We start from the raw sequence: 24,801 nt of genomic DNA on the forward strand, positions 1-24,801 counted from the left end.
TTGATGCTACTATGTTGCTCTACTTTGTGGTACTTTCTACCTTGAGCTACCAGAGCACAGGCCTAACCTTGCACTAGAATAAGCAGTGAATATTATAAGTGCAGTTTCTAATGCAAATACATATACATTATAGCATACAGTTACATCCTCTTAAGCTGTATGTTGTATACAATTACACTCCAATAGGCTGTAGGTTGTATCATGTAACGTGATGCTAAGCAACAGGGGATGTTTGATTTCAATCTTATAAGTTACATTAAATGCTCTACTTTGTTTATGGTTATACACAAGATCACCAGTATACGTATAACCATTTTTTTCTTTCAACTCAAGATTTAAAATGTTAATTTTGAAAGTAATTGGGAACGATAAATAATTTGCATTGTTTTTGTAAGCATTGAAACACCGTGGCTGCACGTGCTTTTATCTTCCTGTAACAAGGGGCGGGCGCGCGCTGTGCGTCCCGCGTCATCGACGTCGCGCATCATCTAATTTTCGGTCGGCGAGAAGGGAAGAGTCGCGCGCACATTGACAGCTTCTAGACTGCGGTAAATAAAAATAGTTCACTGGTTTTTACCTTCGACGTCCGTGGTGGCAGAACGTACGTGAATCGCAAAGTCGAACTTTAAGGTCTGTAGAGTCTATTTGGAGGTAACTAATTGGGTCAGGTCGTAATATGAAGTTATCGCGCAAGGAATGATCGCTAGCTAGCTGGCTAGGTTGAGGCTGACGGCGCAGCTCGACGGCCCCAAGGCTTCGATGTGTTTTGGTCTTAATTTGGTCGTGTTTTGTCATCAGACCGGTTATACATTGTGGGTTTGACTGTGAACGTAGTTACGTTGAGCCTTTTCTCTGACTTCTGGAGCGTGTGGCCCATGTTGCAGTGCATGTAAACCAGAGAAGGCCGTATTCGTGACAACGGTTACGCTCTGGAAGTAACGTACTAGTGTGACTGTGTTGCGGAAGGTACGCATGAATTTGACGTAGGAGCTTTCTTGAATATCGGAACTGCCCTGCTCAAATTCCCGAAAAATACTTGCGCAACGTAGTTACTGGAAAGTGTATTAGGACGTGTTAGACATACGCTGGGCTGAAAGAGGATTAACCGGCGAGCGAGGATAGCTGGCTAGCTGCGCTTTTCCTCCGTACTTCAGTGGATAGTTTGTTTTCCGTTTACTGTGTTGACAGTGGAGACCATTCGGATATTGTTTGTTATAATACATCAGCAAAATCATGCAACTACGTAGCAATACAATTCGCTGTGTTTCAAACCGCTAACTCACGTAATTCACGTTGGTTTCGTTCACGCCCACTCGAACTGTGTAGCGGCATCTTATTGGGTGTTCTTTGTTTCGTTCACGCCCACACGAGTTGTGTTGCGACATCTTATTGGTTGTCCCTTGTTTCGTTCACGCCCACTAGAACTGGCGCGTCATCTTATTGGTTGTCCCTTGTTGACGTTTTGCATGCGCATTTTGCTCCTACTCGGACTGCTGTTTCAGATTTGATTAATTGTGCATCACTCTTTTTCCGGACACATGTCTCCAGAATCGGTTTATTCTCTATTCGTTGCATATAGGGGTAGCTTCTCTTTCTCAAGCTCCCTTTTCTCATACCAGCTGTTGTTTTGTGATGTTTCTCGTTCTTTGAGCTCTGCGTATTTCTTTCAAGCAGAATAAAAAATAAACTCTTCAGCATGTTGTTACGAGATGTCATGTTGGAATTATGAAAAAATCTCATCGTTTCGAGAGTATCTCGTTATTACAGTAGATATGTATAACGACATAATTATGAGAAAATAATTAAAGGAAGCTAAATGCTGTAAATGTCAAAGTGTCGTTATGAGATGACGCCATATTCGAGAGAACATCTCGTAATTACACGAAAATAACTCATTACAGTATATCTTAAAATGGCATAGGCTATTAATTATTCATTTTCAGTGTCACACAGAAGCAAACATTTCTTTTAATGCTGCCGAAGGTACGTTTTTGCTTGTGGGCTGTGCTATATAACCACATAATTATGAGCCGTACTACATCGGTGTCGTGCCATGTTGAAGTTAGGACCGGGATTCATGTACAGCCTGTGGATGTAAAACTTTTAATAGAAGTCTGACTATGCCTCGTCGGAATTACGAATGTCTGTTCTGTCTTGGAAATTGCATGCAATCAGCCTAGATTTGCCGTGTAGGAAAATTCATTAAACACAGATACAGCAGCCATAGTTGATTTATATGTGTAGCCCATTTGTCTTTTACCATGCAGCAAAATTCCAGTGTTGGAGTAAAATCATCAATAAAGTCACCAAAGAGTTGTGGCACCCTCCTGTCGTCTCCCTGTTGTGTCGATCATGTGGTGAAGGGTCATGTCCTCATCTTGATATTCTGATAAAAGTGTTTAACATCAGGAGTTTTTACTCTTGGTTCATGCAAATAGTGACATGACATTGTCAACAAACAATAGATGAGCTCTCTCCAGCAGCAACCAGGAAGCATCAGGAACATGTGCCTACAGGAATGTCTCTGGCGGGCACATGAGGGACTTCTGGTTTTTTCTTTTTGGCTTTTTTTCCGAAACAAACCACTGTGCATTCAGTGGCATATATGGGCAACGCAGAGATTTGAGAATCATTTGCAGTGTTCAAATACTAATGAAGATACCATACATACACTAAGATTTCACCAAGACTTAAACCAAGCGGAAAGTCAAATTTGATCAGTTCAACCAACTGCGCCACTGAGTCTAGCCTATGAAGAAGCCTACGGGTATTATGTCATTAACACATTTCACAAATGTTAGATCTCTGACATCTCGTAATAATGAGACGTTCTTTCTCATAACTGACATGTAATTTTTACTATGTTTTTGTAATTCCGACATAACATCTCCTAATAACGACATGGTAAAGGATTTGCTTTCTTCTGCTGGGCGCCAGTACAGCTCTGCTGAAATATGCTGTGAAAAAAAGCAAAGCTAATGAGTGCACTCAAGTATCTCATAACTCACGCAGGTTCTTTGATATTCAGATACACCTTGCAAAGGAAAGCTACATGCATTTTGTATGTAGATTGTAGATCCTGTGCAGACAGGAAACATTCATTAATAATAAATAATTAATAATAATTAATAAACATTTATTACATTAATTCAGTAGATGTAATAATAATAATTACTTTTAAATTAATAATTCCCCTAACAAGTTTCAGCATAGTGACAGGACACTGAAACCATTTCGGTAGGAGCAAAGGCAACATGAGTTTGTGTTTTGTTTTTGATTTTGATAGGTATATGCCTAGGTTTTCCATATTTCCCCACTATTGACCGAACAACCCTGAATGAAGCCATGGTCAGTGGTAAATGACATGGACATCATCAGTGTTTGATGACGATTGGGAACCACAGGAGGTGGTCTTTTTATTTTGTGTTTTTAATTTTATTTTACTTTACATAGTAGCAATGAAATGTAATAAAATACAAAGCAAATGGATAAAAATATGAAATAACGCAAAATAAATTCAGCAAACACATTAATAAAAAAGAGATACGATAAAATATTAAACAAGGGATAGAACATGGCAGCAGCAGCAGTAGGCAAGTAACTGGATAGTTGATGTAACTAGAAGGTCATGTTTTCTTTACACCTGACTCCCAGGTAAAAGTCTCTGAGGACTGCAGGGGGGAAATGCCCAGGCTTTGTGACATCAGCTGATAACAGGGTCCAGATCTGGGTTCTGAAGTAAAGTTCTGAAGCAGGGACCAGATCTGGGTTCTAAAGTAAAGGTCAGAAGCAGGGACCAGATCTGGGTTCTGAAGTAAAGTTCTGAAGTATGTAAAGGTCTAGTGTGGATGGTCTCTGTATCACGCCCATGTTTGTGTTGTTAACGTCACTTGGCTCTAGTGCTTTGTCCCTCTCTGATTTCAGGTATAGCATACGTATGATGGTGTTGTTGATGCAGATACTGTTCTTGTTGCAGTGAGGTCAGTTATGGCCATATCTGCCTTGGCTCCACCCACTGTGTTTGTGCTTCCACACTGACTGGGTGGCTGACGACACATCCTGCCAATCAGAATGGCGGACAGTGTGGAAGCAACACCACTTATCTCGAATCCTTCACCCCCTGAGACGAGTAATATCGTCCGGCCACCAAGACACACCAATCAGCTACAGTATCTGCAAAAAGTGGTTCTGAAAACACTGTGGAAGCATCAGTTCTCATGGCCGTTCCAGGCACCTGTAGATGCTGTCAGTCTATGCCTGCCTGTGAGTATACCTGCATGGGTGTGGGTGTATTACTGTTTTACTCGTGTGTATAATGACACATTAATAATATCAGAAATAAATAGGTATAATACATTAATAAGTTATTTTCTTATTTCTCTCACTCTGCTTGTCTTTATCGACATCTCCCAGGACTACTATGACATTATAAAGATTCCAATGGACATGGGGACCATTAGAAAAAGATTGGAGAATGGATACTACTGGAATGCCCAGGAGTGCATTCAGGACTTCAACACCATGTTCACCAACTGCTACATCTACAACAAGGTACTCACGCTCTCTCTCTCTCTCTCTCTCTCTCTCTCTCTCTCTCTCACACACACACATACATAAAAATCCAAAACTTTCAGAAATATATTTAGGGCTTCAACACCATGTTCATCTAGTAACCCTCTCCTCCATCCAGAACACTCACACCACATCATAAACACATTACACATTCCTTTCGCACTTCATAAGATGAAATTGTCAATAACAAAAGTTGCAAATACTTGTCTGTGTATTCCTGTTTATGCTGTGTGTGTCTGTGTCTATATGTGCATATGCACTGAGTGGCCAATTTATTAGACACACTCATCTAGTAGCATATTGGACCTCCTTTGCCTTCAGAACTTCAGCATGGCATTCCACTAGGGGTTGAAATAGTTCTGCAAGAATCTTGGACAGGACAGCTTCTCGCAGTTGCCACAAATTAGATGGAAGCATGTTCTGAACAGCCTGTTCCACCTCATCCCAGACATGCTTTATAGGATTAAGATCCTATAAAGGGACTGTGAAGGCCAGGGAAGCAAGGAAAATTCACTGTTATGTTCTTGGAACCAATCCAGGACTATATGACCCTTGTGTCATGATGCATTGTCCTGCTGAAAGAAGGACATCTGCTATTGGATAAACAGATGTCATGAAGGGATGGACTTGGTCAGCCACAATGCTTAGGTAAGTCCTACTGTCCATCCAAAGGTATCAGAGGACCCAGAGTGTGCCAAGAAAACATTCCCCACACCATTACCCCACTACCACCAGCCTGAACTGTTGACACCTGACAGGAAGAGCTCATTGATTCATGCTACTTGTGCCAAATTCTGACCCTCCCATCAGCATGATGTAACAGAAATCTGGATTCATCTCAACACTGTTGCACGAGACAACCCTACAAAGTTGGCAGTTTTTGGAATACTGGCCCTGGTTGATCTAGCACCGAAGACACTGCCTTGTTGGAAGCCGTTTAGATCAATCAATTTTCCCATTGTAATGTGGATTCACACTGAAACTGGTCAACAGAATTCTTCACCTGATTTTATGTTGCACTGTGAGATCATGTGTCTAATTTCCATACCGGGAAGCTCCACTCATGACAGGGCAGGTGTGTCTAATAAAGTGGCTATTCAGTCTATATGTGAATTTGTACATGTGAGTGTAGCAGGGAGATGATATCGTGCTTGTGTGTGTGTTGCCAGGAAATGATTGTGTGTGTGTGTGTGTGTGTGTGGCCAGGAAATAATATTGTGCCAATGTGTGTGTTTGTAGCCAGGAGATGATGATGTGCTAATGTGTGTGTTTGTAGCCGGGAGACGATATTGTGCTAATGGCAGAGGCTCTGGAGAAGTTGTTCCTGCAGAAAGTGTCTGAGATGCCTCAGGAGGAGCTTGAGATCCACACAGCATCCAAGAGGCGCAGTAGATCAAAACAGGAAACCGGTAGTGTGTGTGTGTGTGTGTCTGTCTGTGTGTCTATTTGTGTGTGTGTGTGTGTGTGTGTGTGTCTATTTATCTGTGTGTCTGTCTGTCTGTTACTTCCTATGTGTCTGTATGTGTGAGAGACTGCCTGCGTGTGTGTCTTTGTTTGTGTGTAGGTGTGTGGCTTGGTCATGTGCATCTTGTTTATGTGAACTTTTTAAGGCATGGTTTACTGAAATAGTTTGCAATATAACCCCCCCCCCCCCCCCCAGAATCTTTCTCTGTCTCATCTCTGACGGATATTGGCCCCCCCTTCACCCTTGACTGCATGTCCAACACCATGGCAACGGACGTCACCACATCTGTTGTCACGGCCATGCCCAGCAGAGCCCTGCTCCAGAGTGCCACACCATTTACCAAGGTAAGCCAATAAGAATCCATTACTTTCTCACCCCAAAACACACACACAGACACACACACATATATCCAAGTGGGACACTTGAAACAGCTTTACAGACTTTTTATGATGGTTTTGTGATAAGGAGTTGGATCACAAAGATTGAGTTTATGTACTTTATTTTTATGTGCTTTTCATGCATTTGATTTTATATACCGTGTCTGTTAATGTTTATATTTCATGGTTTTCCATTAAGTTTATAGTATATGGTGTAGAGGGATCACATATGGCCTAAACTCAGTAAACGTGTTAGCTTTGGTGGTTTCCCAGCTATGGTTCACTCCGGCCTCTCTTCTTAGCTTGTGACCTTTCCTCACTTTTGACCTGTGCCCTCTGTACTCCGACCTCCCAACACAGCAAAGGAAGAGTCAGAAGAGGAAGGCTGACACCACCACCCCCAATGCCAATGATCAGCTTGGCGAGTCGTCGCCAGTGGCAACAGAGCTCCGCCCCCGGCGGGAGAACATCCGCCCCAGGCCAGCTCGGCGGGACCTGCCGGATTCGGTGGGGGGAGTCGGGGAGACAACGCCCCCTAGCCCCTGCAGTGGGCAGAAGCTACAGTACTGTGAGGGCGTCCTGAAAGAGATGCTGTCAAAGGAGCACATGGCCTACGCCTGGCCCTTCTACAGCCCCGTGGATGCCAAGAGCCTCGGTCTCCACGACTACCATGACATCATCAAGCACCCCATGGACCTCAGCACCATCCAGGTGGAGGAACAAACACACACACTCACACGTACATGCAGACAATGCATGCATACCCACTCAGATTAGTCTAGGTCAGCCATATACCACCAACTTCTACGAAAACACACTTTGTCTTCCTGTTTTGTGATGAGTGCCTGTTCTGTATCGTGATGAGTGCTTGTTCTGTGCAGGCAAAGTTAGACCATTGGCAGTACCCAAATGCTCAGGCCTTTGCGGCGGACGTGAGGCTGATGTTCTCCAACTGTTACAAATACAACCCACCGGACCACGACATAGTGCGCATGGCTCGGAAGCTACAGGTATAGCTAAAACCCCAAACATGAGCAAAATCAGCTAAATGCCATAAACATCAGCTAAATCAGCTAAATGCCATAAATCTAAACATGCACTTGTGAGGTTCAACAACCCCAATCTCCCAACCCCAAGCATGAGCTTCAGCATGTCCCATCACCCTCACTGCTGATTTCTCTCCATCCGACCCCCCAGGAGGTTTTTGAGATGCGATTTGCAAAGATACCTGATGAGCCAGAAGAGACGCCCCCTCAGCCAGCACCCTCCCCTGCTCTCCACCATGCATCAGTCAGACAGCAACATGCCCCTGCCCTGCCCTCTAGCTCCTCTGGTGAATCAGAATCTTCAGATGATGGGTCGGATCAGGAACGAGCTCAACGATTGGCTGAGCTTCAGGAACAGGTTGGTGAAAGCGAGAGAGAGAAATGGGCATGAGTCTGGCCATGTCTGGTCATGTGTGGTCTGATCAGTAGTGGGTGTGTAGGTGACTGTGTGCTCAATGCTGCCCCCTGCAGCTAAAGGCTGTTCACGAGCAGCTGGCAGCTCTGTCCCAGCCTCAGCCCAGCAAGCCTAAGAAGAAGGAAAAAGAGAAAAAGGAGAAGGAGAAGAGGAAAGAGAAGCACAAGAAGAAAAGCAGCGGACCGCCCCCTCCACTGGTGGAGGGGTTTATCGCAGAGACCACACCCACATCATGTCAACCAATCAGGAAGAATAAGATTGGCAAGGATTCGATCCTTCCAAAAAAGACCAAGAAGCTTGAGTAAGAACTACATTTCCCATGGGTCATTACATTTTACATAGTGAAACACCCCTTTATTGGCATACTTTCTCTAGAACATAACCATTGAATACTCTCTGCTCTCTCATGTTCTCTCTCTTCCTCTTTCTCTCTTTTCTTAATTACAGAAGGAAGGATATCAAGCCTAGTCGTTCACTGACTACTCCTTCCTTGGCCACACCCTCTCTGGTCCCTTCGATGGAGTTAGAGGAAGAGGGCATATCTCAGGGTGTTGCTGATGGGTCTCAGGCCATGTCACTGGAGGAGAAGAGACAACTGAGTCTGGATATTAACAGGTTGCCTGGTAACAAGCTTGGGCGTGTGGTCCACATTATCCAATCACGGGAGCCGACACTAAAGAGATCAAACCCAGATGAGATCGAGATAGACTTCGAGACGCTGAAACCGTCGACACTCCGTGAACTTCAGAGATATGTCTCTGCCTGCCTCAAGAGGAAGAGGACAACAGGTGTGTGTTGAGTGGAGTAGTGTGGGTGTGGCTGGGTGTGTGTGGGTGTGTTCGACCCTCTGTTAACTGTGTTTGTGTACTGTAGGTGAAAAGTTGAGTAAGATGAAGATGGACTCTTCCTCAGGCAGCAGTGAGTCCAGCTCTTCAGACACTGAGGGTTTTTCAGCAGGTGAAAATAAAAAACACAGACAGTACTGAAACTAAGTTGACATAGCCCTATCTATGCCTCTGGTAGCTTTATATTGTGCATTTGTTTGTTAAATTAGTTTGATTTTATAGTAATTAATATAGGCCTCCCATTGAAGGTTCAATGAATTCCATGAATGTTTCAACTTTCAGCATAATTTGCATATTGAGATTTTTTTTAAAAAAAGAAAGAAACTGATTGTTTTGATGAAAAATGCATTTCCAGAGAAACGTGGGGTCAGTTATTTTAGTTAGGGCCAGAGTTATGAAATGTTCAAGGAACCGTGGGGTCAGTTATTCTAGTGGTGACCATATTTTTGTGTTCAAAGTCTCTAAAAGCCTTTCTACAACAACTGCTTACAAGTACAGTGTCTGATGCGTCAGAGACTGGTGTGATAGACACACAATATTGGCAAATGAACCAAACTAGCTAATAGATAGATTAATGCTAGTTAATAGATAAGATAATAGCTAGGTTAATGCTAATTAATAGATAAGATAATAGCTAGGTTAATGCTAGTTAATGGATAGGCTAACAGAGGTTCATGTTAGTTAATGGATAAGTTAACAGAGGTTCATGCTAGTTAATGGATAAGATTACAGATAGGTTAATGCTAGTTAATAGATAAGCTAATAGCTATGTTAATGCTAGTTAATGGATAAGCTAATTGCTAGGCTAATGCTAGTTAATAGATAAGATAAAAGATAAGCCAGTTAATGGCTAAATATCTCTATAATGCACCATTTTAATTATAAACAGTCTCCATAACTTTGTTTACTTTTTAGCATGCAAGTTGAAATTCTGGAAACTTGTAATTCTGTATTAATTCAGTATAATATCTTTGTAGGGCTGGGCCCTGAACACAGGAGGAAGCCTCGAAAAGCTAAAGAGGTCAAAAGGTTGAACTATCCGGCGCAGGCCGCAGGGATTCCGGAGGCCCCCCCTCCCTCACACACAGTAGTACAGCCTACTGTCGTATTCTCCTACCCCCTTGCAACCAGCCAGGTGCTGGAACCGTCCCATCTCCTAGGCAACGGCTTTGACTCTGTCCCTCAGTATAGCATGTCACTGGCACCCTCTCACAGTCTCAGCACAGCAGTGCACACGCACACACAATCTCACACACATACACCGGCTGAGACACACCTGTTCCTCAACCAGAACCCAACGCCCATCCCCTCTCCAGGTATGCATGTGTACGTACACACACACACACACACACACACACACACGCACACAGTTACATTTACATTTACGGCATTTAGCAGACACTCTTATCCAGAGCTACTTGCTTTGTCGTTTACTCATAGAATATATTCTAGTACAGTACAGTAGGTTAGATATATCAATGAACTAGAATACTGTAGAAAACAGGGATGAATGCTGATACCTAGAAGTACAAAATACATAAGGTCTATCTTAAACAATGGTGAGTGCTATAAACAAGTGCTAGCATTTACAATAAGTACTAACTTAGTCAATATGGGAGCAGTGTCAGTTGTCCTTTAAATATTCTGCAAATAGATGGGTCTTCAGTCTATGTTTGAACACTGCAAGGGACTCATTCCACCATCTTGGAGCCAGGACAGAAAAGGCTCAATGCTTGTCATCCATGAGAACTGAAGCAAGGTATTTCAAGCCGAGCCGTACTTGAGGTTTGAAGTACTCGAGGTACGGATCGGGCTTTGACCATTGACTTCATGTTTAAAGCAGCTGGGCTGGTCCATTTTCGGCTTTGTAGGCATCAAGGTTTTAAATCTGATGCATGTAGGGAGCCAATGAAGGGAGCGCAGCAGTGGAGTAACGTGTGAACTTCAGAAGATTGAAGACCGGTTGTGCTACTGCATTCTGGACAAGTTGTAGAGGTTTGATGGCTCTTAGAGCAAGACTAGCAAGTAGTGAGTTGCAGTAGTCTAGCTCTGAAATCACAAGAGAATGCACAAGCACCTGGATAGCTTCCTGCAAGAGAAAGGGTCGAATCCTTTGTATGTTACAAAGGAGGAATCTGCAAGACCGGGTTAGATTAGAAACATGAGCTGAGAATGACAGCTGGTTGTCCAAAGTTATGCCCAGGCTACAGGCAGCTTCGAATGGTGATACCAGGGAGTTCTCAAAGGAAACAGTGAGGTCATGGTAAGGGTTGGGAGTACCTGGGATGAACAGAAGCTCGGTTTTACTGGGGTTGAGCTTCAAGTGGTGGACTGTGATCCATGACGTGATGTCAGTCAAGCATACTGAGATACGTCTGGAGACTTGCGTGTCAGAGGGTGGAAAAGAAATAAATAATTGAGTGTCATCAGCATAGCAGTGGTAGGAGAAACTATGAGAAGATATTACATCACCAAGAGAAGGAATATACAAAGAGAAGAGAAGGGGGCCTAATACTGAGCCTTGTGGAGAGCCTACATGATTTGGATGTGGATCCTCTCCATGTCACCTGATAGGATCATCCCTCCAGATAGGAATGAAACCATCTCCAAGCAGAGCCAGTCACACCAAGCCTGGTGAGAACAGAGAGAAAAATGTTGTGGTTCACTGTATCAAAGGCTGCTGAAAGGTCTAGAAGCATCAAAACAGATGACAGTTTGGCAGCTTTAGCAGCATGAAGTTTCTCAGTCACTGCTACGAGGGCTGTTCTGTAGAATGTGCCGGTTTGTAGCCCGACTAATTGGGATCATGCAGCTGGTTCTGGGTGAGAAAAAGAGACAATTGATTATAAACTGCTCGTTCAAGTGCTTTTGAGAGGAAAGAGAGAAGTGATACCGGTCTGTAGTTGATAACGCTGGAGCCGTCAATTGTGGCCTTCTTGAGGATTGGTACCACCCTGGAGGTTTTGAATGTAGTAGGCACGTATCCAGAAGATAAGGAGTTGTTGATGATGGCAGATGAAAGGAAGCAGATCTCTTGCGATTGTCTGGAACAGAGTGGAAGGAATTGGATCCAGCGGACATGTAGTTGGATTGCTGGAAGTCAGGAGTTGAAGAATTTCATCTGAGAAGAGAGGAGAAAAAAAGTCAGAGAGTTGGATGTTGGGGAATGCACATTGGTTGGAGGAGTGGGAACAGAGGAAAAGGACTGGCAGATTGCTGCAACCTTCTCAAAGAAGGTGATAGAATCCTTCAGAGTAAGAGATGAGAAAGGAGAGGGAGGATTAAGGAGACAAGAAAAAATAGTGAAGAGCTTGCATGGGTCAGATGCTGATGATTTGAATTTCTCTTTGTAGTAGGATGACTTTTCAGATGTTATTTCCAGTGAGAACTTGGAAAGGAGAGACTTGTATGAGCTGACGTCTGAATCTACGTGAGATTTCCTCCACCGCCTCTTTGCAGTCCTTAGTTCTCTCCTGTGGCAGCAAAGTTTGTCTGTTAGCCAGTGGGCAGGTGGGGAGGACTTAGCAGGTCTAGAGGAGAGAGAGCACAGAAGATTCATTGATGAGGAGAGTGTAGAAATGAAAGAATTTGTAACTATCCAAAGAGAGAGAAGATGGAGAACCAGGGTGAGGAAGGGTAGACAAAATAATAGAAGTAAGGGAAGAGGAAGTTATGGAGTGCAGATTGCAATGGAAGGAGGCAGAACATGTTGGAGAGGACTGGATGGAAAGAGAAGGAAGGGAAAGCAAGAAGGATAGAAAGTGATGGTTGGAGGGGGGTGACTGCGATGTCTGATGTTGTGGTGGTACGGACGATGATCGGATCCAGAACATTGCCCACTTTGTGAGTCGGAGGAGAGTGGTTGAGGGTGAGGTCAAATGCTGTCAGCAACGGAAGGATGCAGGTTGTCTGATGGAAGGTTGAAGTCACCAAGGAGAATGAGTGGATTTCCTTCATTGGGGAATTTACTCAGGAGGATGTCGAGCTCATCAATGAAGTGATCTAGGGAACCTGCATGGTGGAAGATGACAAGAGGTTTGGTGGGAAAGACACTGTAATGACATGAAATTCAAAAGAGGAGATGGAAAAACTAGAGAAGGAAAGTGGAGTGAAACACCACTTTCGAGACATTAGTAAACCTGTGCCACCACTCCTGCCGAGATGCCTCGGAGAATGTGTGAATGAAAAGGCAGAGGACAGGGCAGCCGGAGTCTTCGGGGGTGATCCATGTTTTTGTTAGAGCCAGAAGTATAGGAAGTGGAGGGATGCTAATGCTGAGATGAAGTCAGCCTTCTGGACAGCAGATTGGCAGTTCCAGAGCCCTCCTGCCACCAAAATATGTGATGGTGCCAAGCTTTGCGAGTCAGTGAGGTTGCTGAGATTGCGACGTCTATGATAGCGTCAAGGAGTTCTGTGGGATATGTGGACAGGAATTGTGAAACACTTCAGATGCTTGATTTGTGGATGTATGAGATAAAGGATTGAGATAATATGAGAAGATACTTAGCTGAGTTTGTGAAGTCAGGTAGGTGAGATGTAGATGAACTGAGAGCACCACCAAACCCTCTCCAGATGTTGAGTCGTCCTAATTTAACTCAGTTCAATAGGTGCTGAGTCCACCCCTTAATTCACACCTAAGGCCAGGGCGAAACCACACTGGTAGTGGGTAATTACAGCTACCAAGCAACTAACAACTAGGTTTAGACAACAAACCTTGCATTTCACAGAATCTAAGACAAAAGTAAGTGAACTCAGAGCCTCCCATAACCAACCAGATGATAATCCAATGAGACAAACACACACACACACACACATGTGCACACACATGCATATTACCTGTCTTATGATTATGCGAATTACAGTAAAGTAATATGTTTCTCTCTGTCTTTGTGTTTTGCTAATATTTCTGCTCATTCTCTGTCCCTTTCTTTCTCTTTTCTTACTCTGATTTTTTTGTTTCACTGTTTTTAAATCCTTTTTTCTTTCCTTTTTCTCATTTCTCTCTCTCTCTCCAGCTCTCCACTCTGCCTTGCCTCAGCAGCCCTCTCGACCAAGTAGCCATGCAGCTCCTCTTCCTCCCAAACCATCTCCTCTTCCTCTCTCTCTTCCTCCCAAACCATCTCCTCTTCCTCTCTCTCTTCCTCCCAAACCCTCACCTCTTCCTCTCTCTCTTCATCCCAAACCTTCTCCTCTTCCTCTCTCTCTTCCTCCCAAACCCTCACCTCTTCCTCCCAAACCCTCACCTCTTCCTCTCTCTCTTCCTCCCAAACCCTCACCTCTTCCTCTCTCTCTTCCTCCCAAACCCTCACCTCTTCCTCTCTCTCTTCCTCCCAAACCCTCACCTCTTCCTCTCTCTCTTCCTCCCAAACCCTCTCCTCTTCCTCTTTCCCTCCCCCCAGCTCCTGCTCTGAGACCACTGGCTCCCCTTGCACCCTCACTGCTGGGCCAGCTCTCTGCCCAGCCACCTCAGGCCCTGCTGGAGGATGAAGAGGACGAAGCAGAGGAGATGCCTCTGCCACTTAGTCAGGTGACTGCAGCCAAAGTACAGCATCATGGGATATGTAGTTTCCACTGAAATGTTTGAGTACGGAACACCGTATTTTCTCAGTACTGCTGGTGGTCTAGAGCATGTTGTTTGCTGGACCTCTGAGTGGGCTTGCCTTGTAGAGCCAGTTCTGTTCACCCACCAAATGACGCAAAGAGGATGATTGCAGGACATCCGTGATGTAGCTATCAAAGAGAATGATTGCAGGACAACCGTGATGTAGCTATCAAAGAGGATGATCTTGGGACATGAAAGTCAGCAGGTGTCACAAAGTGCTTAGCTAAAGACACCATTAAATCTAGAACCTTTTCCTTACATAGTCATCAGCCATGTTAATGTTACCTTGGTCAGTGCAGACAAGCATGTGAGAGAGAAAACCCCACTTATTAACATCTTCTTTTCTAGTCACGGTATCTAGTGTGTGTATTTTTTTTTACAAGTACCGTTTGCCCATTACTGAAATGCTCATTAACCGGAAAGGCAAGGTTCCACCAATTACTAGTAAGCTTTTCCTTAGTGATAAGTCACAAAGCACCATTTAGATTCAACCCATTCAATAGGGAGGTACATCTCACATTCCTTTACACTTGACACTGTGCAGTGGATGGTGGTCCAGCAAAAGCCATTTGTCTGTAGTGTGGTTTATGGTAACTAGTAGGATTTGCTGAAACTAGTATATTTGCTGAAATTGGTGGCCCTTGCAATTCAAATTAATAATTAAATGTGGTATTATCTTGCATATAATAATAATATAATAATATCTAGTTATTGTAATAGTAATTGCTATGACAAGAATTGCTGAAACGATGAAATGCTGCAGTTTTTGTTTGAGTTATGTTGGTGTAGTGCTGTATATGTGTGTGTGTTTGGATGTGATGTTGATGTGTAGTAGTTGTCTATCTGTGTCTTTTGTTGTGATTGTTGATGTAGAGTGTTTATTTATCTGTGTTTGGGTGTGATGTTGCTGTAGAGTATATCTGTGTTTTTCTGTAGGTCCAGCTGTGTTTGCACTCTCTTCATGGTGGTGTGCAAACAACAACACGGATGTCTCCACCTAGCACACACCCCAATGCAACACAAGTGGACACGCTTGCACACACACCAGCCCTGCCATCCCCACTGGGTGAGAAACACACACACACACACAAATAAATACACACAGCCCAACACCACACAAGTGGACACGCTTGCACACACACCACATAAAACCACACTCACACCCCAAGGGCTGAACGTCTAATTGTTTTAAATGCACAAGATTTCCAACTCGTAGGCGCTGCAGCTTGAATTAGCCCATAGCCAATATCCAATTACCCAATTTTTATAAGGGAAAATCCATCCAATAAAAGCGAAATGTCAGAACTATTAACAAGCAGTTTGGCATTGTCAGGGGAATGATGAACACTTCTTCTGAGCAAGCGAGGCCCAAAGACCAATGAACGAGTTACTACCAAGGAAAAACAGCACATGTGTGTGGGAGGATTTTGGTCTCAGGAAAAAGGACATGCATCCAAAAGAGGAACTGTGCAAAACATGTCGAGCATTGATGCTAACTGCAACACCACAAATCTCTATCAACATTTGAAGAAGCATCACAGACATCTCTATGATGAGTGCATGTCTAAAAGTTCCAGCCCTGAACCCTCATCTCAGTCACAATTTCCTAACATGACAATTTCCTACTATGAGATACTATGAGATGCTTTTGCGAAGCACATAGCTAAAGACATGGTGCTGATTTACAGTGTCTAAAGTTGTTTTCCGAAACCTTTTATAACACTTGATAAATTATACCACATTTCCTCTGACACATACTTTAGCCAAGTCTCTGTAACTGTATGCTATGTGAAGAAACATGGTCTAGCCGAAAAACCAAACTTTACCAAAGCCTCACTGTTCACTTTGTAAGTGAAGAATTTGAATTGAAGAGTCAGTGTCTACAAACGGCATACTTTCCACTTGACCATACGGGAGACAACATCGCTACTGGATTGAAAAACACATTGGCCAGCTGGGGTGTGAATGAAGAGGGGCAAGTGTGCATTACCACAGATAACGCCTCCAACATGAATATAAATGCGTGGACAAGACGACAGTGTTTTGGCCACAAACTCCACCTTGCTATCAGTAAGTGTCACATTAAATTACATTTATAAATATGTAACATACTGTCACATTCTCTCTCTTTCTCTATCTGTCTCTGAGAAACATTATATAAAATGAATAAATCATATTCTGATAACTTTTTTGTAGTAACAATCTATGTAATCTATTATGTCATATTTCTGTAATGTCATTGTATTCAGTAAAAGAATGGCAGTTATTTTATTGTGGATTACAGGTTTGATTAGGCAAGGTCAAACAATCTCTCTCTTAATTATTAATTCACTGTGCAAAACTATGAAATCTGTATGAAAGTGTTACTTTGATATTTAGATGTGGTTTAGAGAGAAAGATGACGTAGGATGACTTAGGACTGTTATGATCAGATAATTAAGAAATGAAGAAACCAAATAAGTTAGATGAGTAGTTAGATCAGAAAGAGTCCAAAAGTAATCAGATTAGATTACACTTTATTATGTGTATATTTTTATACACTACTGATTACATAATAAATAATCAGATTAAGTGGTTAAGGTACTTGACTTGTAATCGAAAAGTTGCTGGTTCAAGCCCCACCACTGCCAAGTTGCCACTGTTGGGCCGCTGAGCAAGACTCTTAACCCTCAATTGGTCAAGTTGTACTCAGTCAGAATTGTAAGATGCTTTGGATAAAAATGTCAACTAAATGCCATAAATCTAAGATGGTTGGCTATTTCTCTGCCTTTGGGAAGGAAAAAAGAAGATTGAGGGCATCTCAGACAGACTTCAGTCTTCCTGAACATTCACTCATTACCAAGTGTTACCAAAAAAAGATGATTGAAAGGGTTTTGGAGCAAAGTAAGGCCTTGACTCACACCACCTAGAGTTCACCTGGCAACACTAGAGTCAATTCACAACCTCTTCAAGAATTTACAAATGCACTTTCTGAAGAAGAGTACATCAGTATTTCATTTCTGAAACCGGTGCTCCACCTTTTAAAGAAAAACACCTTGCAAAGGATCCAGAGAACACAGACCTCACAAAGTCTATCAAGTCCAGAGTCATTGGCTACCTCCAGGAAAAATACAGAGATCCTGTCACCCAGGACCTGCTTGACATCGTTGCATCATTCTTAATCCCCTGATTCAAGGCTACGTATATCAGCCAAGAGAATATCCCTGCCATTAAAGCAAGAATGATGACAGATGAAAAAAGGAGTGAGGAAGATAAATAGATGGTTAGGATTTATTAACTTTGCAGGAGATAATGCATTCTAGACAAGTAACATTACCAGTTACAATTACTGATCATAAAAAATAATTTTCTCCAAATTCAATTTGAAAAATACTGACTAAAAGTTACAGGAGATCATGTGTCACAGAACCACAGAATTCAGCAGCCTCTCTGGAAAAGCCATAAAGGTCACCTGGCAGCTACTTCAAGAGTATTTCCATGTCTACTGACTTGTCTGTTCTGCTTGATGATGCCTTGAAAACAGATCTAAGCAGCTACCTAATGACACCCATCACTGATGGAGAAGACGATCCCCTGGTTTGGTGGAATCTTCATCAAGTGAACTCTCCACGTTTGAGCAGGCAGGCCCAAAGATATCTGTGTACCAGCCACGCGTTCACCCTCAGATATCTGTGTGTACTTGTAACACGTTCACCCTCTGAAAACCTCTTTAGTACAGGAGGCAACATTGTAAACTGTCAGCATTCATGCCTTATTCAGGCCTTTGGAAAAAACCTTTGAACACTGGTTTCTGACTAGCTATACGTGCAATTAATATAATTTTCCATTGATGACACAGGTTTATGTATTTTAATATTTTAATATTGAATAAAACTGTTTAATATTGCAAGATAAAATTGACAAAACAGTTTTCTAATTTTATTATTTTAGTGATCTGTAACTGTTCAGTACTGGCCAGGCATATGTTCAAATGTGATGTTTGACTGTTAAACTGATGCACTTTATGTGGGGAAAAAATATTTTTTTATGTTATTGTTAAGTGTATTATTGATGTTACTCTTGTGTGATCATTTATCTTATTTATCTTGTGATTCATTTAGGCTTTAAATATTCAAAAATAAACGTAAAAACTGCATTTCTTCTTGTAGAAACAAGTTTATCATTGATTATATGTGATAGATATGTGAACCACTAATGCAGGTTTGGAATGTACTAATTCAAAAAATAATGCAATATTGCACAGAAAAATCAGAACTAGATAATTTCCCCAAATTGTTCAGCCCTAAACACCCCACACACAAAGATATACCCACACATACACACAAACTACAGACATACACAAATGAAGTGTCACACAAGTCTTTATCTCACTGATATGCGCATGTCCTTTAGCCGTGTTGGGATATTTGACTCAATAATTAAACATGACGCACCCACCCCATAGGTCCACTGAAGGAGAACCCATCTGATCTGATAGGTCCAGTGAAGGAGAGCCCGTCCAGTCTGAGGGCAGACTTCCAGCACATGCTGCGTCACTCCCCTTCTGTTAGCCCAACACCTAAGAAACCAGTGAGTGTGCTTCTGTAATTGTCTGTAATTGTACTGGCCTGTGGTGGTCTGTAATTATGATGTGCTGGTCTGGGCAGGTTCTGGTGAAACAGGAGAGACTGTGTTCATCTCCATTTGGTCCATCTGAGAGTAAACCCAACTTTGGTGGTGAGTAGTTTTTGTGTTTGCAGGACACATTTCTTCCTTTTATTTCATTTAATGGTTTATTGCATAATTATATCTCTGTCAGTCTGACTGATTTGACTGTGCACCCAATTAGGAGCTGACCTGAAGGCTGTGGAGAGTTCAGGGCCCCGCCTCTCAGATATTCCAGCTCCACCCCCTTCTGCACAGGATAAAATTAAACATGAGGCGAAAACACCTATTGCTCCTCGAAAGGTGTGTATGTGTGCGTGCATGCATGCGCTGTGTTTATTATTTATCTTTTTTTTCTTACCAGCTTTAACATGTTTTTGTACTCATAATACAATTATCGTTGTGTGTTGTGTAGTCCTGTGTACTGAACTGCTGTGTGTAGTCCTGCTTACAGAACTGTTGTGTTATGTGTAGTCCTGCATACTGAACTGCTGCGTTGTGTGTAGTCCTGCGTTCTGAGCTGTTGTATTTATATGCATTGTATGCAATGCATGTCATAGATAAACTGAGTTTCTTGTTTTTTTTTATTTTAGAATAATTTATTAGATTTTAAAAATGTAATTAAAATAGGTGAATAAATTCATTATTTTCATTCTGTCTCTCTCGCTCTCACCCCCCGCCCATCTCTAGGATATGAAGATGAAGAGTATGGGTTCCTGGGCAAGTCTGGCTCAAAGACCCGCGTCTTGCTCCTCCACCTCCGGCTCCTCACTGGTGCGTTCATCGAGTGACAGCTTTGAGCAGTTCCGGCGTGCTGCACGTGAGAAGGAGGAGAGAGAGAGGGCGCTGCAGGCAGAGCGAGAGCGAGCACGCAGAGAGCAGGACAAACTACGGTAAGAGAGAGAGGACACGGGGCAAAAGTTCTTTTGACTGCGAGAATGAGTACTTCTTGTTGTTGGGCAGCAGAAAGAGCTTCATTAACTGTGCAGGGTGACAGTTTGTAGACAACTTGTAGACAATGAAAACAAAGCTGTAAACCTCACCTGTTACTTAAACAGACTCTTAACCCACCCTGAGAATTCTGCTACAGGCACAGGTACAGGAGATTTACGATTTTTTTTTAAATTCATTTATTTGGAATTTTCACCTGCACTTCAGCCACCACCACACTTTTAAAGCAAACAGTCGGCTCTTCTAATCAGCATGACAGAGTGATATCAGCTGCCTTGTCCTCGTTAACACTTTCTCCTGAGCTAACGAGAAGATCACTGAAATGATCTTAGCAGGGCTGAAATGCATTGGCTGGAATGCCATAATTTTTGTTATTAAGTTCATTTTCATGGCAAGGAATGACTTTGCAATTAATTGCAATTCATCTGATCACGCTTCACAATCTAGAGTTAATGCAAATTGCCACCATAAAAACTGAAGAAGCAAACTTGGTGAAAACCAATATTTGTGCTAGTCTCAAAACCTTTGTCCACGACTGTATGTGGTTTCCATGTAGTATGTGTGTATGTATGTAGCTTCCATGTTGTGTGTGTGTGTGTGTGTGTGTGTGTGTGTATATACATGTATATAGTTTCAGTGTAGTGTGTGTGTGTGTGTGTGTGTGTGTGTATATACATGTATGTAGTTTCCATGTAGTGTGTGTGTATACATGTATGTAGTTTCCATGTAGTGTGTGTGTGTATACATGTATGTAGTTTCCATGTAGTGTGTGTACAGCACGTAATGCTGGGTGATAAAAAGATCTCAAAACAGGATTCTGATAAAATTCAATAATGTCAATCTTTTGACATTTTCACTCGATAAGGAGAGATGTAACAACCTATTATGGCAAAAATAAACGTGACAGCAGTCACCCGGTTAGTTTTGGCTGAGGATATTGTTGAGAAAAAGTTACCATGGCATCAGTTACATGAAACTGTCTTAAAAATCAGAAAAATGATGACGCACAGATTAAGATGGCCTGGTCAGTGCAAACCAAGCCAGGAAACAACAAATCTTTTCCACAGCGACCGCACCCAAAGTGTGAAAATTCAGCTCGTCTTCTTCATCTATGTTTTAGCAGCGCTTGTGGGGCTGTACCAGAACATCCATACATTTTGTCTTCTTTAGCAGCCATTACCCCATATGACAAGTGATTAATAAGGAGCAAGGATATAACAAGCACAGTATCAGTGATATAACAAGCGCAAATGTAGCATATTGACATGGATTTCTTTTTACACAGATTTCCAGATTTAAAACATCTGAGACATATTATATTAGTTTATTTCTTTATTAGTTTATTAAATATTAGTTTCTTGTTTGAATAGATAAAGGCATATAAAGCATGTTTGCACAGTTAAATGCTTATTATATTATTATTACAAACTTTATCCTATAGGTTATCTAATGAGCCCTCTGGTTTTCTTAGGGTTCTGTCATTAGCAAGATGCTCTTCAAGCTGACAACATTATCAAATTATATTTCATGATAAATATCGATATTGATCAATATGGGGAAAAAATATGGTCATATTTTTGCCATATCGCTGAACCCTAACAGCACATGTATAGCTTTACATTGCAAACATTAGATATTTAATCATTGTTTAGATGTGTTATCTTGTTGTTATCTAATTATTTTAGATGGCTTAAAATGACAGGTTTGAATACTGGAAGAAAAATTGGCAAGCCTGCGAAACAAGCCTGCAAAAACTGTGCCAGGAGCTCCAGCTCCTCCCGTGATCAGACAGAAAGTGATGAAGGACCCTTGAACGCGTTCATGCACATACCTTACGCTATCACACCCACCAGTGTTCCCCACCCCAACCACCTCACTGTGCAGCTTTTATGTATGTAGCAGTATTCGTATTGTGACTACTTAATGTTCTCGAGCCCCGTGATGTTTGTGGTGAAATATTCATGGTAAAGAACATGCAGACCTTGAACCTCGTAGTCAAAGCACAGAGTGTGATGTCTTGAATCTGGAGGTCTTGCGCATGTGAACTCCTGCGGTGCTGACAGGACCTCAGAGGTGCTGGGCGCAGCACGTGTGAGGTGAAGCCCGAGAGAGTCAGCGTGGTGCGAGTTGGTTCTTGTTCCATGGTTACTCTCATGGGTTTTGTGTTGCTTGTTAACTGCCCATGACCACGAAGTGCTGTTGAGCATGGGTGCAAGAATTCGTGTTTCAGTTTTTGTTTCCATCCACATCAGCCGTTGCTGTTTAAATGGCAGTTGGAGGAGATCCTGAGTAATGGGAGAAACTCCTCCACCAGGTTGGTAATGAGATGCCCCATACAGTAGCTTGGCTGGTAACATGTTCAGTCCAGTCACTGAGAAGGGCGGGTCTTCCTTTTTGATGATTTTTGTCTCTATCTCTTGTCCCCTCTCAGAAACAGTGATGAGTTGTGTGAGGAGGTTTGCAGAGGCCCGTCAGAGTCTCACACACCCCCTCAGTCAGAGCTCCAGATCCCCTCCCCCCACCCGGCCTCACACACACACTCTCAGGCTCGCGCAAACACACCCACCACGGACCAGCAGAGGGAGCTAGCAAGAAGGAGAGAGCAGGAGAGGAGGAGACGAGAAGCAGTAAGAGAGACACACATGCAAGCACACAGATTTATGTACACAAACACACTTGTGTACACACATACATACACATAAATAATATATGAAATATAAATAAAGATTATTTAAGCTCCATTAAATATATTTTGTGGTTATTCTGTCCTCTGTCCTGTAGATGGCAGCAACAATCGACATGAACTTCCAAAGTGACCTCATGGCCATATTTGAAGAGAACTTGTTCTGACCTTCAGAAAAAGAAGAAGAAGAATGACAAAAGAAGAAGAGAGATATTCTTCAGATCCATTTCTATCTCCCCCTCACTCCCTCACTCCCCCCACTCTCTCTCTGACGCTCTCTGACGCTCTCTGACTCTCTCTGACTCTCTCTGTCTCTCTCTGACTCTCTCTGTCTCTCCCTGTCTCTCTCTGACTCTCCCTCCATCTCTTTCCCTCTCTGTCTCTCTCTCTCTCTTTTTGAGGAGGGTGTGAATAGGTATTGCTTTGTTTTTCTGCACTGTCAGTACTGATTCTTCAGCCGTGGGGCATCATCCAAATGTTGGAGCTCAGCGTGTGTGTGTGTGTTTCAGCTCAGTGGGGCCTTTTCTTCACTCTGGAATTGTATTAGAGACATTCTCTCCAGAAATGAAAATGTTTTATTTGTTTGGTTTCATGTCATTCTCAGATTGCAAGTGTGTGTGTGGGAGAGAGTGAGAGAGACAGAGGGGGGGAGAGTGAGAGAGAGAGAAAGGGAGAGAAGATAAAATTGATTCTGTAAATGATATTGAAGGTATTTTAATGGTTGTTGGCTTTGTGTAGTGTACAGATCTTATTACATTGGGGTGCTTTTGTGTGTGTGTGTGTGTGTCTGTGTGTGTGTGTGTGTCTGTGTGTGTGTGTCTGTGTCTGCAAGTGTTAGATCCTAACATTATTGTTTAACTTCCTCAGGATTCTTTGCCTTAATGGTTTAATTCATGCACTCCCATTACGGATATATAGAAAAGCTAAAGGCTAACTGTATTATTTATAATTAGTAATAAAAAATACTGAAATAAAATGAGTGGGATTTGGGTTTGGCTCAAGTAAACCTTTCCCATACCCATTTCTGAGTTCTTTGGTAATCAATGGTCTTTTTTTGAAAGTATAGACTTTTTAAAATTATTTTAGAATTGTTTCTGTTGTCTTTACAGTGATGAGCTTGTTTAGCTGTGTGTGTGTGTGTGTATGTGTGTGTGTGTGTGTGTGTGTGTGTGTGTGTGTGTGTGTGTGTGTGTGTGTGTGTGTGTGTGTGTGTGTGTGTGTATTTCATCAAAACTCTGAAAGGAAGTGGGGCAGGTGACTGTTTCCTCTTTTGTCCTAATGGTATGAGGATTTGTTTTGTTTGTGGTCCAGATCTCCAGAGATCAGTGAAGGCGGGGATGGGTCTGGGTTCTGTCATTTGCAGGGAGATGTAGTTCTGGTTTTAACTTGCTTCATTCAGCTGCTGATTGACCAGGAAGGTGAATGATAAAGATATATTTGTTTTAGAATTATCTTTTACACCGACCCTCTAGAGCTGTCACTAAACAAACATCAGAATGTTCTTTTATTTTGACCCTCTAGAGTTGTCACTAAAACATTAAAACATTATTTTACTCCGACCATCTAGAGCTGTCACTAAACAAACATCCTTATTCTGCTTTATTTTCCTGCTACTATGAATATACAAATTGCTGTTTTGAGGTGGTTTGGTTGGTTTTTAAATTGTTGGTCATCTTGTGCCATTGTTCTTTTTTATAAGGTTCAGATCCCCTGCAGAATTGTAGAGTTTTTGTTGTGAGTTGCTTGGATGTTGTGTTTGTGTGTTTACTATTCTGTTTACTATTGTGTTTATTATTACAGTTATTTGCTCATTGGTGAGTTTTTGTTTTATTTGTTTATTTTTGTTGTACGAATCTTCCAGTTGTTGCTGAGTGAGGCTGACAAAAAGGTTCATAATAAAGATTATGATATAATTGCGTTTTCTAAAAAGAAAAAAAGTTAAATAAACAAAAAATTGAGTAGAGGTGTTGATCTGTTCTTTTTATCTACTTATTAGACTTATATAAATGTAATAAGCCCATTATTAGGATATGCTGGTTGTTGTGATTACATGAAGAAAACTTCAATAATGAGACTGACTTCCCCAGCGAAACGCAACAGTGTCTGGAGGTTTCTGAGGAAAGCAGTACAGATATGCACGGAAATGTTATTGTTCTTCTGATGATGCGTATCCGTATGGGGAAATTCATCATGTACATTTG

At 42.2% G+C, this 24,801-nt stretch overlaps 1 protein-coding gene across 7 annotated transcripts; it reads left to right on the plus strand.

The window, feature by feature from the left end:
• The first annotated feature begins 478 nt into the window (after positions 1 to 478).
• LOC113588102 (bromodomain-containing protein 3-like) lies at positions 479 to 24,563 on the plus strand. 7 transcript variants are annotated; one of them, XM_081701334.1, is made up of 22 exons: positions 517 to 548; positions 3,287 to 3,407; positions 3,655 to 3,827; positions 3,977 to 4,263; positions 4,414 to 4,551; positions 5,849 to 5,981; positions 6,233 to 6,381; positions 6,775 to 7,125; positions 7,296 to 7,424; positions 7,612 to 7,818; positions 7,932 to 8,176; positions 8,323 to 8,663; positions 8,749 to 8,832; positions 9,698 to 10,036; positions 13,736 to 14,247; positions 15,259 to 15,388; positions 18,767 to 18,891; positions 18,969 to 19,038; positions 19,151 to 19,269; positions 19,657 to 19,859; positions 22,349 to 22,544; positions 22,699 to 24,563. In XM_081701334.1, the coding sequence occupies exons 4-22, from the start codon at positions 4,072 to 4,074 to the stop codon at positions 22,765 to 22,767; spliced, it is 3,732 nt and encodes a 1,243-aa protein (XP_081557460.1). In that variant the 5' UTR covers positions 517 to 548; positions 3,287 to 3,407; positions 3,655 to 3,827; positions 3,977 to 4,071; the 3' UTR covers positions 22,768 to 24,563. The 7 variants fall into 7 exon arrangements, with proteins under 7 accessions (XP_081557459.1, XP_081557464.1, XP_081557463.1 ...); XM_081701335.1 differs by lacking the exon at positions 3,287 to 3,407 and having other exon boundaries at positions 504 to 548; XM_081701333.1 differs by lacking the exons at positions 3,287 to 3,407; positions 3,655 to 3,827 and having other exon boundaries at positions 479 to 548.
• The last annotated feature ends 238 nt before the right edge of the window (positions 24,564 to 24,801 follow it).

The sequence above is a fragment of the Electrophorus electricus genome, chromosome 18 (genome assembly GCF_041902795.1).
Source record: "Electrophorus electricus isolate QZ-2024a chromosome 18, ASM4190279v1, whole genome shotgun sequence".
Classification (NCBI taxonomy): domain Eukaryota; kingdom Metazoa; phylum Chordata; class Actinopteri; order Gymnotiformes; family Gymnotidae; genus Electrophorus; species Electrophorus electricus.

Coding starts and splice junctions, on each gene's coding strand:
- LOC113588102 (XM_081701333.1), top strand. CDS start 4,072: ATGGCGGACAGTGTGGAAGCAACACCACTTATCTCGAATCCTTCACCC. Junction 4,264..4,413: donor CTGTCAGTCTATGCCTGCCT/GTGAGTATACCT, acceptor GACATCTCCCAG/GACTACTATGACATTATAAA. Junction 8,664..8,748: donor CAAGAGGAAGAGGACAACAG/GTGTGTGTTGAG, acceptor TGTGTACTGTAG/GTGAAAAGTTGAGTAAGATG.